This window comes from Sus scrofa, chromosome 11 (assembly GCF_054392235.1).
Source record: "Sus scrofa isolate SSC_HxYL_T2T_F1_AM1 chromosome 11, Sscrofa_HxYL_maternal_Yorkshire_Landrace_v2.0, whole genome shotgun sequence".
Lineage (NCBI taxonomy): Eukaryota > Metazoa > Chordata > Mammalia > Artiodactyla > Suidae > Sus > Sus scrofa.
Window position 1 is genome coordinate 9,424,165 of NC_139393.1, and position 16,167 is coordinate 9,440,331.

The 16,167-nt window shown below is 40.0% G+C and overlaps 1 protein-coding gene across 9 annotated transcripts in view; it reads right to left on the reverse strand.

The window, feature by feature from the left end:
* The window catches only part of ZAR1L (zygote arrest 1 like), a 47,974-nt gene that overhangs the window by 24,147 nt on the left and 7,660 nt on the right, over positions 1–16,167 (reverse strand). For 3 of the 9 annotated variants that reach the window (XM_084981440.1, XM_084981439.1, XM_084981441.1), the window contains exon 6: positions 13,360–13,679. The exons of 5 other annotated variants lie outside the window; for them this stretch is intronic. In XM_084981440.1, the coding sequence (XP_084837566.1) occupies positions 13,506–13,679 (174 nt within the window). In that variant the 3' untranslated portion in view covers positions 13,360–13,505. Of the gene's footprint in view, positions 1–12,471; positions 13,680–16,167 lie in introns of those variants that run through there. One more of the 9 variants, XM_084981435.1, reaches the window with a different exon arrangement.

Sequence of the window (16,167 nt, forward strand, 5' to 3'; positions counted from 1 at the left end):
GGGGGAGCAATACTCTTACACACAAAGTAAATTGTAAATCAAAGTCTTTAACAGAAGACACAAAAGGAATTATATTAAGACAAAGGAATCAATACAAAAAGAGGATATAACCCTCATTAACCCATATGCACCTCACATAGGAGCACCTAAATATATAAAGCAAATATTAACAGACATAAAGGGAAAAACAGAGAGTAATACAATAATAATAGGGGATTCTAACATCCTGCTTACATCAATGGAGGGTTAATCCAAATGGAAAATCACTAAGGAAACAGTGGCCTTAAATGACACATTACACCTGTTGTACTTAACAGATATCTATGTGATCTTCGATTCAAAAACTGCAGAATATGTAGTCTTTTAATGTACACATAGAATGTTCTCAGGATAGATCACATGCTAGGCCACAAAATAAGTCTCAACAAATTAAAGGATATAGAAATTACATCAAGCATATTTTCCAACCACAACAGTATGATACTACAAATCAATTATGGGTAGAAAAATGGTTAAAACACAAACATGAAGAGATGAAACAATATGCTACTAAAAAAAACAATGGGTCAGTGATGAAATCAGAAAACACCATGAGGAGTTCCCATCATGGCGCAGTGGTTAATGAATCCGACTAGGAACCATGAGGTTGCGGGTTCGGTCCCTGCCCTTGCTCAGCGGGTTAACGATCTGGCGTTGCCGTGAGCTGTGGTGTAGGTTGCAGATGCGGCTTGGATCCTGCATTGCTGTGGCTCTGGCAGAGGCCAGGGGGCTACAGCTCCGATTCGACCCCTAGCCTGGGAACCTCCATATGCCGTGGGAGCGGCCCAAGAAATAGCAAAAAGACAAAAAATTAAATTAAATTAAATTAAATTAAATTAAATTAAAAAAAAAAAGAAAACACCATGAGGCAAATGAAAATAAAGGCACAACTTTTCAAAATCTATGAGGCACAGCGAAAACAATTCTAAGAGGGAAGTTTACAGCAATACAGGCACACCTCAGTAAACAAGAAAAATCTGAACCTAATCTACAATCTAAATGAGTTAGAAGAAAAACAAAGCCCAAAGTCAGCATAAGGAAGGAAATAATAAAAGTCAGAGCAGAAATAAACAGAGACCCAAAAATAGAAAAGATTAATGAAACAAAGAGCTGGTTTTTTGAAAATATAAAGTTGATAAGCCTTTATCTGGGTTATTTTTTTAAAAAGAGAATCTAAATTAAAAAATAATAAATTAAAATCGGTACAACTACTATGGAAAACAGTATAGAGGTATCTCAGAAAACTAAATAAAGAACTATCATATGATACATCAGTCCCACTCTTGGGCATAAATCCAGACAAAGCTTTCCTTGAAAAAGATACATGCACCCATATGTTCATTGTATCACTATTCACAATAGCCAAGACATGGAAACAACCTAAATGCCAGACATTTGAATGGATTAAGAAGATGTGGTATATATGCACAAGGGAATACCACACAGCCATAAAAAAGAACAAAATAATGCCATTTGCAGCAACATGGATGGAACCAGAGACTCTCATACTAGGTGAAGTAAGTAAGAAAGACAAACACCATATGATATCACTTATATCTGCAATCTAATATATGGCACAAATAAACCTTTCCACAGAAGAGAAACTCATGGACTTGAACAGACTTACAGTTGCTGTGGGGGAGGGTGGGCGGAGTGGGGTGGACTGAGAATTTGGGGTTTATAGATGCAAACTATTGCCTTTGGAATGGGTAAGCAATGAGATCCAGCTATATAGCACTGGAACTGTATCTAGTCACTTATGATGGAGAATAATGTGAGAAAAATTATGTATGTATGTGTGACTGAGTCACTCTGCTGTAGAGTAGAAAACTGACAGAACACTGTAAACCAACTATAATGGAAAAATAAAAATTAAAAAAAATAATAAATTAAAGAATACACCTGATAAAACAAATACAAATAATCATAAGAGAATAACATGAACACTTATATGCCAACAAATTCGAAAACCCCTAAGAAATGGATAAACTCCTAGAAAAATATAAACTTCCAAGAATAAATCAGAAAGAAATAATTTGTTGAGTATGATGTTAGCTGTAGGTCTGTCATATATGGCTTTATTATGTTGAGATAAGTTCCCTCTATGCCCACTTTCTAAAGCGGTTTTATTGTAAATGGGTGTTCAACTTTGTCAAAAGCTTTTTCTTCATCTATTGAGAGGATCATATGGTTTTTATTCTTCAATTTGTTACATGGTGCAACACACTGATTAATTTGCTAATACTGAAAAGTCTTGCATCCCTGAGATAAATCCCACTAGATCACGGTCAATGATCTTTTTAAGGTATTACTGGATTCAGATTGTTAGTATATTGTTGAGGATTTCTGCACACAGCAACTCGGGATCCAAGCTGCGTCTGCAACCTACACCACAGCTCACGGCAACGCCGGATCGTCAACCCACTGAGCAAGGGCAGGGACTGAACCCGCAACCTCATGGTTCCTAGTCGGATTCGTTAACCACTGCGCCATGACAGGAACCCCAGTCTAGTAGTTATTTGGTAGCATCTTAGGATTTTCCATGTATAGTATGTCATCTGCAAGCAGTGACCATTTTACTTCTTGCTTTTCAATTTGGATTCCTTTTATTTCTTTTTCTTCTCTGATTGTGATGCCTAGGACTTCCAAAACTAGGTTGAATAAAAGTGAAGAGAGTGGCCTGGACCAACAGGAGAAGCAATGCACCATTGTGGGGGATGGCAAGAAGAGGAGGGGTGGGACCACTACAGGAATATCCTTCTCTGGGCACTTGCAGGCTCTTGGGCAATGGGGCTCTTCTTGTGTGGGAAAACCAATGAGCCAACTCAGACCCCAAAGGTGGATGTGACCCACCAGAAGGGATCCATGAGAAAGAACCACCTGCAGCCCTAATCACCTCAGGGGTCATTACAGAGGAAAACACTGGAACCAAGCACCACTCATTGCTGCTCTCACTCCCCTGGGAACACACACGCCCTGCTGCTGCCACTGCCAAAGGCTCTTGGCACTGCCTACATCTGCCTGAGGTCACTGCTACTTCCCAGGGCCCTGCAACTAGAGGCAACTTGTGTCACCTCCCCACAGGTCCTCGTCACTATCAAGGGCCCAGCAACCAGGCACTGGCTACAGGCCCTGCCCAGTGCCTCCATCTCCCTGGCAACACACATAAGGCCATACACCAGCACATCCCTATCAAGGGGATAAGAGTCTGCACACACTGAGGAAAGGGCAAGCATCCAAACCAAAAGCAGCCCTCATACCAAAAAGAAAAAAAAAAGTAAGCCCTCACAAACTATCCAGGAGTGCTCTTGCATGTAAATAACCCTCCAAGACTGCAGTAGTTTTTTCCCCTAAACTCAGAGAATAAAAAATATTAATAATAATAATAATAAGCAAAAGAAGGGGTTCTCTTGGTGGTGCAGTGGTTAACAAATCCAACTAGGAACCATGAGGTTGTGGGTTCAATCCCTGGCCTTGCTCAGTGGGTTAAGGATCTGGCATTGCCGTGAGCTGCGGTGTGAGTCACAGACATGGCCCAGACCCTGCGTTGCTGTAGCTCTGGTGTAGGCCAGCAGCTACAGCTCTGATTGGATCCCTAGCCTGGGAACCTCCACACACCACAGGTGCGGCCCTAGAAAAGACAAAATTAGTAATAATAATAATAAGCACAAGAAGAAGCTCAGGAACCACTCCCAGTTAAAAGAACAGGAGAATTCCCCTAAAGGATCAAACAATGAAACAGACCTCTGCACTCTAACAGACACCAAGTTCAAAAAGGAACTAGTGATAATTGTGAAAGAATTAAGAGCATGGGACCTCATCAAACTGAAAAGCTTTTGCACAGCAAAGGAAACCAAAAAGAAAACAAAAAGACAACTTACAGAATGGGAGAAAATAGTTTCAAATGATGCAACTGACAAGGGCTTAATCTCTAGAATATATAAACAACTTATACAACCCAACAGCAAAAAAGCCAATCAATCAATGGAAAAATGGGCAAAAGACCTGAATAGACATTTCTCCAAAGAAGATGTACAGATGGCCAACACACACATGAAAAAATGCTCAACATTGCTGATTATAAGATAAATGCAAATCAAAACTACCATGAAATATCACCTCATACCAGTCAGAATGGCCATCATTAATAAATCCACAAATAACAAGTGCTGGAGGGGCTGTGGAGAAAAGGGAACCCTCCTGCACTGCTGGTGGGAATGTAAACTGGTACAGCCACTATGGAGAACAGTTTGGAGATACCTGAGAAATCTATACATAGAACTTCCATATGACCCCGCAATCCCACTCTTGGGCATCTATCCGGACAAAACTCTACTTAAAAGAGACACGTGCTACAATGAACATGCGGGTGCACTATTCACAATAGCCAGGACATGGAAACAACCCAAATGTCCATGGACAGATGATTGGATTCGGAAGATGTGGTATATATACACAATGGAATAATACTACTCAGCCATAAAAAAGAATGACATCATGCCATTTGCAGCAACATGGATGGAACTAGAGAATCTCATACTGAGTGAAATGAGCCAGAAAGACAAAGACAAATACCATATGATATCACTTATAACTGGAATCTAATATCCAGCACAAATGAACATCTCCTCAGAAAAGAAAATCATGGACTTGGAGAAGAGACTTGTGGCTGCCTGATGGGAGGGGGAGGGAGTGGGAGGGATCGGGAGCTTGGGCTTATCAGACACAACCTAGAATAGATTTACAAGGAGATCCCGCTGAATAGCATTGAGAACTTTGTTTAGATACTCATGTTGCAACAGAAGAAAGGGTGGGGGAAAAATGTAATTGTAATGTATACATGTAAGGATAACCTGACCCCCTTGCTGTACAGTGGGAAAATTAAAAAGAATTAAGAGCAGATACGAAGGAATTAAGAGTGGATATGAACAGTAATGCAGTTTAGTTTAGAAAGGAATGAAAAAAATTTAAGGAGCCAAGAGAAATTAGAAAATTCATTTGCAGAGATCCAAACTGAGTTAAAGGTATTGAAGAGCAGAACGAATAATGCAGAGGAACGAATAAGTGATTTGGATGATAGAATAATGGAATTCACCCAATCAGAATAGCAAACAGAAAACCACATGAAAAAACATGAAAGTAATATGAGAGATTGATGGGATAATATAGAGTGGGCTAATCTATGCACAGTAGGGATTCCAGCAGGAGATGAGAAAGAAAAAGGGATTGAAAGTGTATTTTAAGAAATTCTGGCTGAAATCTTTCCAAAACTAAAGGAAACAGAGATGAAGATACAGGAAGCACAGGAGGACCCAAACAAGTTGAATCCAAATGGGCCCACACCAAGACATATTATAATAAAAATGGCTAAATTTAAAGACAAGGAGAGGATTTTAAAGGCAGAAAGAGAAAAACAAAGAGTTAATTATCAGGGAACCCCCATAAAGCTATCAGCTAATTTCTCTACAGAAACACTATAGGCCAGAAGAGAATGGCAAGATATATTTAAAGTTCGAAAAGGGAAAAAATTGCAGTCTAGAATACTCTACCCAGCAAGAATAGCATTTAAAATAGAAGGTGAAATAAAGAATTTCTCCAATAGATAAAAACTAAAAAAATACAACAATACTAAAAGAAATATTGAAAGGTCTCCTCTAAATAGGAAAGAAGTAAGAAGACAAAGGATGGAGGAAATTACAATTGGGAAGTAATCACTTAAATAAGCCAGTATATAGATATAAAAGGGAAAAAAAAACTATTTGTAAAAGTGACAACAAACACAAGGAATAGCATAAGGATGAACGTGAAGATGTTTTTTAAAAAAGACATAAAAATAGTAAAATGTGGGGAAGGAAATTAAGACAATAAGCTAGACCCTTTTTTTTAAGAATATATTTGAGCCAATAATGACTATCAGGCTAAAGCAAGCAGATACAGGAATGGGTTAACATTTTGGAAAAAATAGGGCAACTGCAAATTAAAAAAAAAAAAAATACATTCACAAAAACTAAAAAGAAGAGGAAACAAGCATAAAATAAAAGTAAATCTTCTACCTTTTGATCCAGCAACCCCACTCCTGGGTATCTATCCAGAGAAATCCATGACTTGAAAAGACACATATACTCCAATGTTCATTGCAGCACTGTATACAATAGCCAAGACATGGAAACAACCTTGATCCACAGAGGAGTGGATCAAGAAGATGTGGTACATATACACAATGGAATATTGCTCAGCCATTAAAAGGAAAGAAATAACGGCATCTGCAGCAACATGGATGGACCTAGAATTTATCATGCTACGTGAAGTCAGTCAGACAATGGGACACCAACATCAAATGCTATCACTTATGAGTAGAATCTAAAAAAGACACAATGAACTTCTTTGCAGAACAGATACTGACTCACAGACTTTGAAAACCTTATGGCTTTCAAATAAGACAGGTTTGGGGGTGGGGGGATGCACTGAGGGTTTGGGATGGAAATGCTATGAAGTTTGGTTGTGATGATTTTTGTACACCTATAAATGTAATAAAATTCATTAATAAAAAATAAAATTCATTCAAAAAAAAAAAAAGGAAATCTTCAACACCCCCCTTCAAAAAAGAGAAAGGAACAAAGGGGAAACAGAATCAACTAGAAAACAAGGTTTAAAATGGCAATAAATACATATTGATCAATCATTACTTTAAATGTCAATGAAGTGAATGTTCCAATCAAAAGAGAGAGTGGTAGACTGGTTAAGAAAAAACATGAGCTTACAATATACTGCCTACAAGAGAATCACTTTAGGGCAAAGGACACATAAACTGAAAGTGAGGGGATGGAAAACGGTATTTTATATGACTGGAAATAAAAGGAAAGCAGGAGTAGCAATACTCCTATCAGACAAAACAGAATTTTAAAAATTCCATAAAGAAAGACAAAGAATGACACTATTTAATGAGAAAAGGATCAATTTAAGAAGAGGATAGTACAATCGTTAACATACATGCCCCTAAAATAGGAACACCCAATACTACAAATACTAACAGACGTAAAAGGAGAAATTGATGGGAATACAATAATATTAGGAGATTTTAACACCCCACTCACATCAATGGACAGATCCTCTAGAAAGAAAATCAATGAAGCAACAGAGATCCAAAATGACACAACAGAACTGTTAGACCTAATTGACATTTTCAGGACATTACATCCAAAAAAATCAGAATATACATTCTTTTTAAGTGCACATGGAACATTCTCAAGGGTTGACCGCACACCAGGGCACAAAAAATAACCTGAACAAATTTAAGAGTATAGAAATTATTTCAAGCATCTTCTCTGACCACAATGGCATGAAACTAGAAATCAACCACAGGTAAAGAAAGGAGAAAACTAATATTGTAAAAATGGCCATACTACCCAAAGCAACCTACAGATTCAAAGCAATCCCTATCAAATTACCCATGATGTTTTTCACAGACCTAGAACAAACAATCCACAAATTTATATGGAACCACAAAAAACCCAGAATCGCCAAAGAAATACTGAGGAACAAAAACCAAGCATGAGGCATTACTCTCCCAGACTTCAGGCAGTATTACAAAGCCACAGTCATCAAGACAGTGTGGTACTGGTACCAAAACAGACAATGGAACAGAATAGAGAATGCAGAAATAAACCCAGACACCTATGGTCAATTAATCTTCAACAAAGGAGGCAAGAACATAAAATGGGGAAAAGACAGTCTTTTCAGCAAGTATTTCTGGGAAACCTGGACAGCTACATGCAAGTCAATGAAACTGGAACACACGCTCAGACCATGCACAAAAATAAACTCAAAATGGCTTAAAGACTTAAACAAGACAAGTAAGACAAGACACCATCAAACTCCTGGAAGAGAACATAGGCAAAACATTCTCTGACATCAACCTTACGAATGTTTTCTCAGGTCAGTCTCCCAAAGCAACAGAAATAAAAACAAAAATAAACCAATGGGACTGAATCAAACTGACAAGCTTTTGCACAGCAAAGGAAACCAAAAAGAAAACAAAAAGACAACTTACAGAATGGGAGAAAATAGTTTCAAACGATACAACTGATAAGGGCTTCATCTCTAAAATATACAAACTTATACAACTCAACAGCAAAAAAGCCAACAACCCAATTGAAAAATGGGCAAAAGACATTTCTCCAAAGAAGATATATAGATGGCCAACAAGCACATGAAAAGATGCTCAACATCACTGATTATTAAAGAAATGCAAATCAAAACTACCATGAGGTATCACCTCACACCAGCAGAATGGCCTCATTAATAAATCCACAAATAACAAATGCTGGAGAGGTGTGGAGAAAAGGGAAACCTCCCGCACTGTTTTAGGAATGTAAATTGGTACAACCACTATGGAAAACAGTATGGAGGTACCTTGGAGAACTAAATAGAGAACTATCAAATGACCCAGCAATCCCACTCTTAGGCATATATCTGGACAAAACTTTCCTGGAAAAAGACACATGCAACCGCCTGTTCACTACAGCACTATTCACAATAGCCAAGACATGGAAACAACCTAAATGTCCATCAGACAGATGAATGGGACAGACCAATGGAACAGAATAGAGAACCCAGAAATAAACCCAGACACCTATGATCAATTAAGAAGATGTGGTATATGGAGTTTCCATTGTGGCTCAGTGGTTAACAAATCTGACTAGGAACCATGAGGCTGCAGGTTCGATCCCTGGGTTAAGGATCCGGCATTGCTGTGAGCTGAGGTGTAGGTGACAGACGAAGGTCAGATCCCATGTTGTTGTGGCTGTGGTGTAGGCTGGCGGCTACAGCTCTAATTAGACCCCTAGCCTGGGAACCTTCATATGCCACAGGAGCGGCCCTAGAAAATGCAAAAAAGACCAAAAAAAAAAAAAAAGATGTCTCACACACACACACACACACACACACACACACACACACACACACACGGAATACTATGCAGCCATAAAAAAGAACAACATACCATCATTTGCAGCAACATGGATGGAACTAGAGACTCTCATACTAAGTAAGTCAGAAAGAGAAAAACAAATACCACATGATATAATTTATATCTGCAATCTAATATACAGCACAAATCAATCTTTCCACAGAAAATAAAATCATGGACTTGGAAAACAGACTTGTGGTTGCCAATGGGGAGTGGGAGGGAGAGGGAGGGACTGGGAATCTGGGGTTAATAGATGCACACCATTGCCTTTGGAATGGATAAGCAATGAGATCCTGCTGCACAGCACTGGGAACTCTATCTAGTCACTTATGATGGAGCATGATGGACGATAATGTGAGAAAAAGAATGTATATATGTATGTGTGACTGGGTCACTTTGCTGTACAGCAGAAAACTGACACAACACTGTAAACCAACTATAATGGAAAAAATAAAAATCATTTAAAAAAACAATGAAATATCACCTCACACCTGTCAGAACGGCTGTTGTTGAAAAAACAGCAAACAATGAGTGCTGGTGAGAATGTGGAGAAAAAGTAACACTGACATGTTTTTGTAGGAATGCAAATTGGTGCAGCTATAGCAAACAGTATGGTTATTTAACAAATTTAAAACAGAACTGCCTTATGATCCAGTAATTCCACTCTTGGGTACTTAGCCAAAAAAAAAAAAAAAATGAAAACACTAATTTAAAAAGATGAATGCAGAGTTCCTGTTGTGGCGCAGTGGTTAACGAATCCGACTAGGAACCATGAGGTTGCGGGTTCGGTCCCTGCCCTTGCTCAGTGGGTTAACGATCCGGCGTTGCCGTGAGCTGTGGTGTAGGTTGCAGACGCGGCTCGGATCCTGCGTTGCTGTGGCTCTGGCGTAGGCCGGTGGCTACAGCTCCGATTGGACCCCTAGCCTGGGAACCTCCACATGCCGAGGGAGCGGCCCAAGAAATAGCAACAACAACAACAACAAAGACAAAAAAAAAGACCAAAAAAAAGATGAATGCACTCCTACATTCACTGAAGCTTTATTTATAATAGGCAAGATATAGAAGTCACCTATGTGCCCATTGATAGATGGATTAAATACTACTCAGGAATAGGAATTCCCATTGTGGCTCAGCAGTCATGAACCCAGCTAGTATCCATGAGAACATGGGTTTGATCCTTAGCCCCCCTCAGTAGGTTAATGATCCAGTCTTGTCTTGAGCTGTGGTGTTGGTCACAGGTGTGGCTCAGATCTGGCATGGCTGTGGCTGTGGCTATGGCTGGCAGCTGCAGCTCCCATTCAACCCCTATCCTGGGAACTTCCATGTGCCACAGGGTGCAGCCCTAAAAAAGAAAAAAAAAAAAAAAAAAAAAGAAAGAAATTACACCACTTGTGACAACATAGATGAACTCAGAGGGTATTATTCTAAGTCAGTCAGACAAAGCAAGACAGACGCTGCATGACTTCACCTACATATGGAGTCTAAAAAACATGTGAACAAACATGGCCAAAGAGAAACAGAGTCATAGATCAAAGAACGAGTGGCTGCCAGAGGGGCGGAGGGCAGGGGAAGGGCAAGACAGTGGAAGGAGATTAAGAGGTACAAAGTACTAGGTATAAAAATAAGACACAAAGATGCTCTACAGCACAGGAAATATAACCATTATCTTCGAGCAACTTTAAATGAAGTATTATCTACCAAAATATCAAATCTTCATGTTGTACACCTGAAACCAACATAGCATTATAAATCAAGTATACTTCAATTTAAAAGTGATTAGATGGGCTTATCTTCACTTTCAGATCTATAAACCTATCTTTATCCAATTCCAGCCCATGTTCTAGGTGGTCCATCCACTTACAACAGCAGGACTATCGCTGTCCCCAGTCAGGCCTGATCATGCCATCCCTGCTCTGGACCCCATCTCTTCTTCCTTTTCAATAGTTTTGGCTCCTGCAGGCGAGTCTTCTCCCAGCTCTAACATCAACTTCTCTCTACTGAATTATTCCCATTAATAGACATACCTTCTTCCCCCACCCCCACAAAAAAAAAATCTCCTGGGTAATACCAATTTCTCTGATTTTTAACAGCAAAACTTTTAGAAAATATTCTCTCTAGTCACAGTCTTCACTTTATTAACTCTGGCTTCCATCCTTACCCATCCATGGAAACCTCTCTTTTCACGATCACTGGCCACCCTTATGTCACCAAACTCAACAGACATACTTTTTTTTTTGGCTGCACTCACGGCATGTGGAAATTCCTGGGTCAGGGATCGAACCTGTCGCAGTTTCAACCTGTGCCACAGCTGCAGCAGCATCCCTGGGTCCTTAAACTGCCACACCACACGGGAACTTCCCAAAAGACACATTGTCACCTTTGTCATTCACCAAAGGACTTGCCTCAGTCGACCACTCCCTGCTTCTTGAAATAGTGTTTTGGCTTTCCTGACACCATCTCTTCCTACCTCTCCCAACCTCCTCTTTCATCTAACTTCTTGTTACCCAAAGTATGGTCAAGGGACCAGTGACCTCGATTATAAACCTAAGAAGCTCCAAGATGCTGAGTCTCAGACCCCTGACCTAACCGGATCAGACTATCCAGTTACAATAGAAATTGAAGAAACGTGGTAAATCAACTATACTTTAATTTAAAAATTAAATAAAAAAATAAAATCATACGGTGCCTTAAAAAAGTCCAGTTAAGATCACCAGGTAACCCCTGGACAATGAAGTTTTAGAAACATGTTCTCAACGTTGGTGTGCCCCAGCGACCTGTGCTGCCGGGCCCACAGCTTCAAGTGCTATACATTTTTCATCTCTAAATTTCTCTCTCTAGCTCTGCCTTCCCTCCTAAATCCCAAATTCACATAACCAGGAGCCTACACAACATCATTATATGGATGGAGTCATGAATCTTAAATAAAATGTTGAAAATTCAAGTCTCCTCCCAGCTGACTTCATAGCCCCACCGAAAAAGGACAGCAGCCAAGTTCACTGAGCACCTATTACAGGCAGTATCCTAAGTGCTTACCTTGTATCAGCTACTTTAGTCCTCACATCACCACCACTCAGAGACAATTCCTACTCTTATCCCCACTTTATGGAAGAGTCATTGAGACAGAAAATAACTTGCCCACAATCACACATGTCCTCAGTACCCACCGAGGACTTGAAGTCAGGTAATTTGACTCCACAATATGTTCCTGTTACACCTCTCGGTTCCAACCCAGAGCTCAAAGCAGAAATCTAAGTCATGTTTTTTTTTTTTTTCCCCCTTTTTGGCTGCACCTGCAGCATGTGGAAGTTCCAGGGTCAAGGATCAAGCCCAGGCCACAGCAGCTACCTGAGCCACAGCAGTGGCAAAGCCAGATCTTAGCCCGGTGCACCAAAGGGAAACTCTAAGTCACATTTATTTCACTATCACCCACTTCCACTTCTGTGCATTACATTTTCAAACATTACCTTGAACTGATGTATTTCTCTCCACCTCCATGGCCGCCAACTCTTTTCCAAGCCATAATTTTGCTTGGACCTTCGTTAACCGCCTCACTGGTCTCCTTCCTTCCACTCTACTTGGTCTTCCCTCAAAGCAGTTCATTTTTTTATAGTAAGACTCTGACGTCAGTGCCTTGCTAAAACCCGTCCAAGGGCTGCCATATGCTTGACCAGGGCCAGAGGAACCTTTTGTGATCTCAGCCCTGCCTTCTCCAGCCTGTGTCTGACATCAACCTCAGGGGCTCCTGTTCCTGGGCCACACCGAGGACATGTCCCCCCCTGCCCCCAGGGTCTCTGCTCTTGCTCTTCTGTTGGACTGAAACCATCTTCTTTTCTTCCAGCTCCCTTTTATCCCGCAGGTCCCAAAGTTCATGTCGCCTCTTTCCAACCACTCGGTCTAAGAGTCACTCTATGAGAGCTTCCCGCTTCCTTCACTGCCCTCAACATGTCTGAGTCTGAGAAGAACATCAATATAGTAGTTAAAGCCACAGAGAATGTACTCGCCCACTTGGGTTCAAATCCTCATCTTACCCTATGACCTCCCTGGGACGCCCCTTCCTCATCTATTAAAAAAGGGTAATGTAAGACTGCTATGATGAATTGCAAGGATGCCTGCCATATAGTAAGTTCTGTGTCAGCATTTGCTAGCATTATGATATCCACTTGAAGGCAAGGACCTTGCCCATAATGGTCTCTCTGCTTCTAGAGCTTAGAATACCCAGTTTACACAATTTTGTCAGATGAATGACGATTGTTCCTCTTCATTGTTCTCTTCGGATTAGGGTTAGGATCTACCATTTCCCAATTTTTTGTTTGTTTTTATCCCAGGATCACCAATTAATGTACCTTCATTGGTCTATTTCACATGCATTTATTTTATTCTATTCGCAATGATAACTGTCATACAACCTACAAAAAGTACAAAAGCCTAATCCATTTTCCAACACCAGGTCAGAGCCATGACGCAAAAGAGCAACTGTACAGTCAGTTACAAGAAGAGTTCAGGTGTCCTGTACCAAGTGTACTCCCTGTCGTGCGATGTATTTAAAGTTGTAAATATTGCCACAGGAGAACCTCTTGTCTTTGCAGCGACCACACAGTTCCTGCCGATGAGGCTTCCTGAGATCGATGTGTCTTTTCTTTTGAGGACAGGAACAGCGAGATTTGGAACAGGTCTTTAGAAAAGAAGGAACAGGGTTGGGCACTAAATGATCAAAGCAGTTCCTTAAATGTCATCTTCAAATGAAAATACTTCTCATGACCTCTACCCCTGGTATCTTGGTCCTCCACTGAATCCCACGAGAAGTCCAAGACCGAGTTGTACAAAACCACTCACAGCCCATTAAGTGTCAGCATTTTTCAAGATGAATGACCAAAGATGCTATTTAAGAGAGTGCCCCTGAGCCAATCCAGAAGACGCAAGAGCAAAGTTTTAAAAGGTAGAGTTTTGTAGGCTGCCTTCATTATTTTAGATTTATACATTTGCAGCCAGCTGAGGGTGAGGAGCAATGGGTATTAAGTGATTTGACTATCTTGACTCAACATTTAAAAACACTAGAGCAGTGATTCTCAATCAGCAGTATTTTACAGACCAGCAGACACTCGGAGGTATCTGAAGATGTTTTTGGTTGTTACACTGAAAGGGTGTTCTAGGGAAGGCTGTTTTCCTTCCAGACTCGCCTCATCATTGCTGGAATTTGAAATGTTTTTCACCATTATCCCATTCTTTCTTTTTATAAATAAAAATCACACCCCATGGGGATGGGTATACCGCTCTGGTTCACCTTCCAACCCTGTCCATCTTTAAAAATTGATAACCACTGCTCTATTTTATGCATATGCCCATAGCCAAAAAGAGTAAGTCAAGCTTTACCTTTTATATTATGAAAACAGGTATTTTTCTTTTCTACGTGAGTCTAAGATGTGGTTAAATATTGTACCACACTTCCACCTTCCACTCTCTCACTGCTGAGTTTGCCTCCTTAAGAAAATTCTAAACGTGATACTCACATGGTTGTTTACTACACGTACTGCTCTCAGCACTTCATAAAAATTCATTTAATCCTCCCATCACTTTTATAATGGAGAAAAGGCACAATTAAAAAATTAATCAAAAAACAAATCAGGATTTACTCTCAAAGCAGGTTTCCAGTTTTGGCAATGGTGAATTAGATGGTTTTGACCAAGTCTCCCATCAACTGAACAACGAAGATAATAATTAAAAACAACAACTATTTGAAGGCACTAGAGAAATATCCAACTGTTAGATAAAGAAACCCAGAAATAGAGATGAGCCTGGCATCTGGGGCTATTTTCTCTCTAAAGCCAGTTCCCAAAGAGGTGAAAGGCAATCAGAAGCTGAAAATGAGTTCAGCATGTTGATGAGGCTAAGGATAATCTTAAATCTTCCATCAAAATGGAAGCGGCCCAGTAAACAATTCAGGTTCTGTGTTGCAACCCTGAAAGGCTACACTCCAAGGATAAGAATGAACCAAAAATTGACCAGCCTTCACAGACGCCAAAGCCCAGCTTCACAAGAGCTCAAAACCCTGATTGGAAGATAGTAATCAGAAACTGCTAGTGTCCCCATCTGCCTGATAGAAGCAAAGAAGTCTTGTGGGAAAAGATACTGTCCTAGGCCTCAAATCAGCACTGTAATTATTCATATACAATATACATAGCACTCAATAACCAGGTCTAAGAGGAGAGAGAACAATATTCGAAAACTAAGGAATATGAAGAAGACAGCAACAGAACCGCAGGGAATTAAGTTAATGGAGTTACCTGGTACAAATTTTAAGATAATGATGCTTAATAGGCTCAAAGAAATGAGACTGATATCTCTAGTAGAGAGCTCTATGTCATTTAAAAAGGCGAAAATTCTAGTACTGAAAAATGCAGTAACTGAAATCTCTAACTCGACAGGTAGGCTTGACAACAGATTGGAAGAGCCAAAGGAAAAAAAAAAAAAGAGAGAAATGAAGATAGTTTGGTAGATGATATCCAAACTGAAATGAGTGACAAAAGCATAGGAAACATAGAAAAAAGCACAAAAGGTAGGAGCTATGGTGAAAGATCTAACATAAGCCATTAGAATAAAGAGAACATGGAGGCAGAAGTAGTATTTTAAAAATAACGGCTGCTAATTTTCCAAAAGTGATAAAAATCTTCAAGAAACACTAAGAAATGCAAGCAGGATAAATACAAAGACACCCAAGTAGGCATTTAATTGTAAAACTGCTGAAAACCAAAGCAGAGAGAGATGTCTTAAAAGCAAAGAGATTTTAAGAAGGTGATCAAGAGTGAGATATTACCACAAAGGAGCTGCAAAAGACTAATAGCCTACTTTACAGAAAAAATGAGGGTCAGATTCTTACCGGGCAGAAATGAACTCCTGCCAAACTAACAATTTTTACTCAGCAAAATTATCCTTTAAAAAAAGCTCCCAGACAGGAGTTCCCACCATGGCTCAGCAGAAACAAATCTGACTAGCAGCCATGAGGTTATGAGTTCCATCCCTGGTCTCACTCAGGGGGTTAAAGATCCAGCGTTGCCATGAGCTGTGGTGTAGGTCGCAGATGTAGCTTGGATCTGGTGTTGCTGTGGCTCTGGCACAGGCTGGCAGCTGTAGCTTCGGTTAGACCACTAGCCTGGGAACCTCCA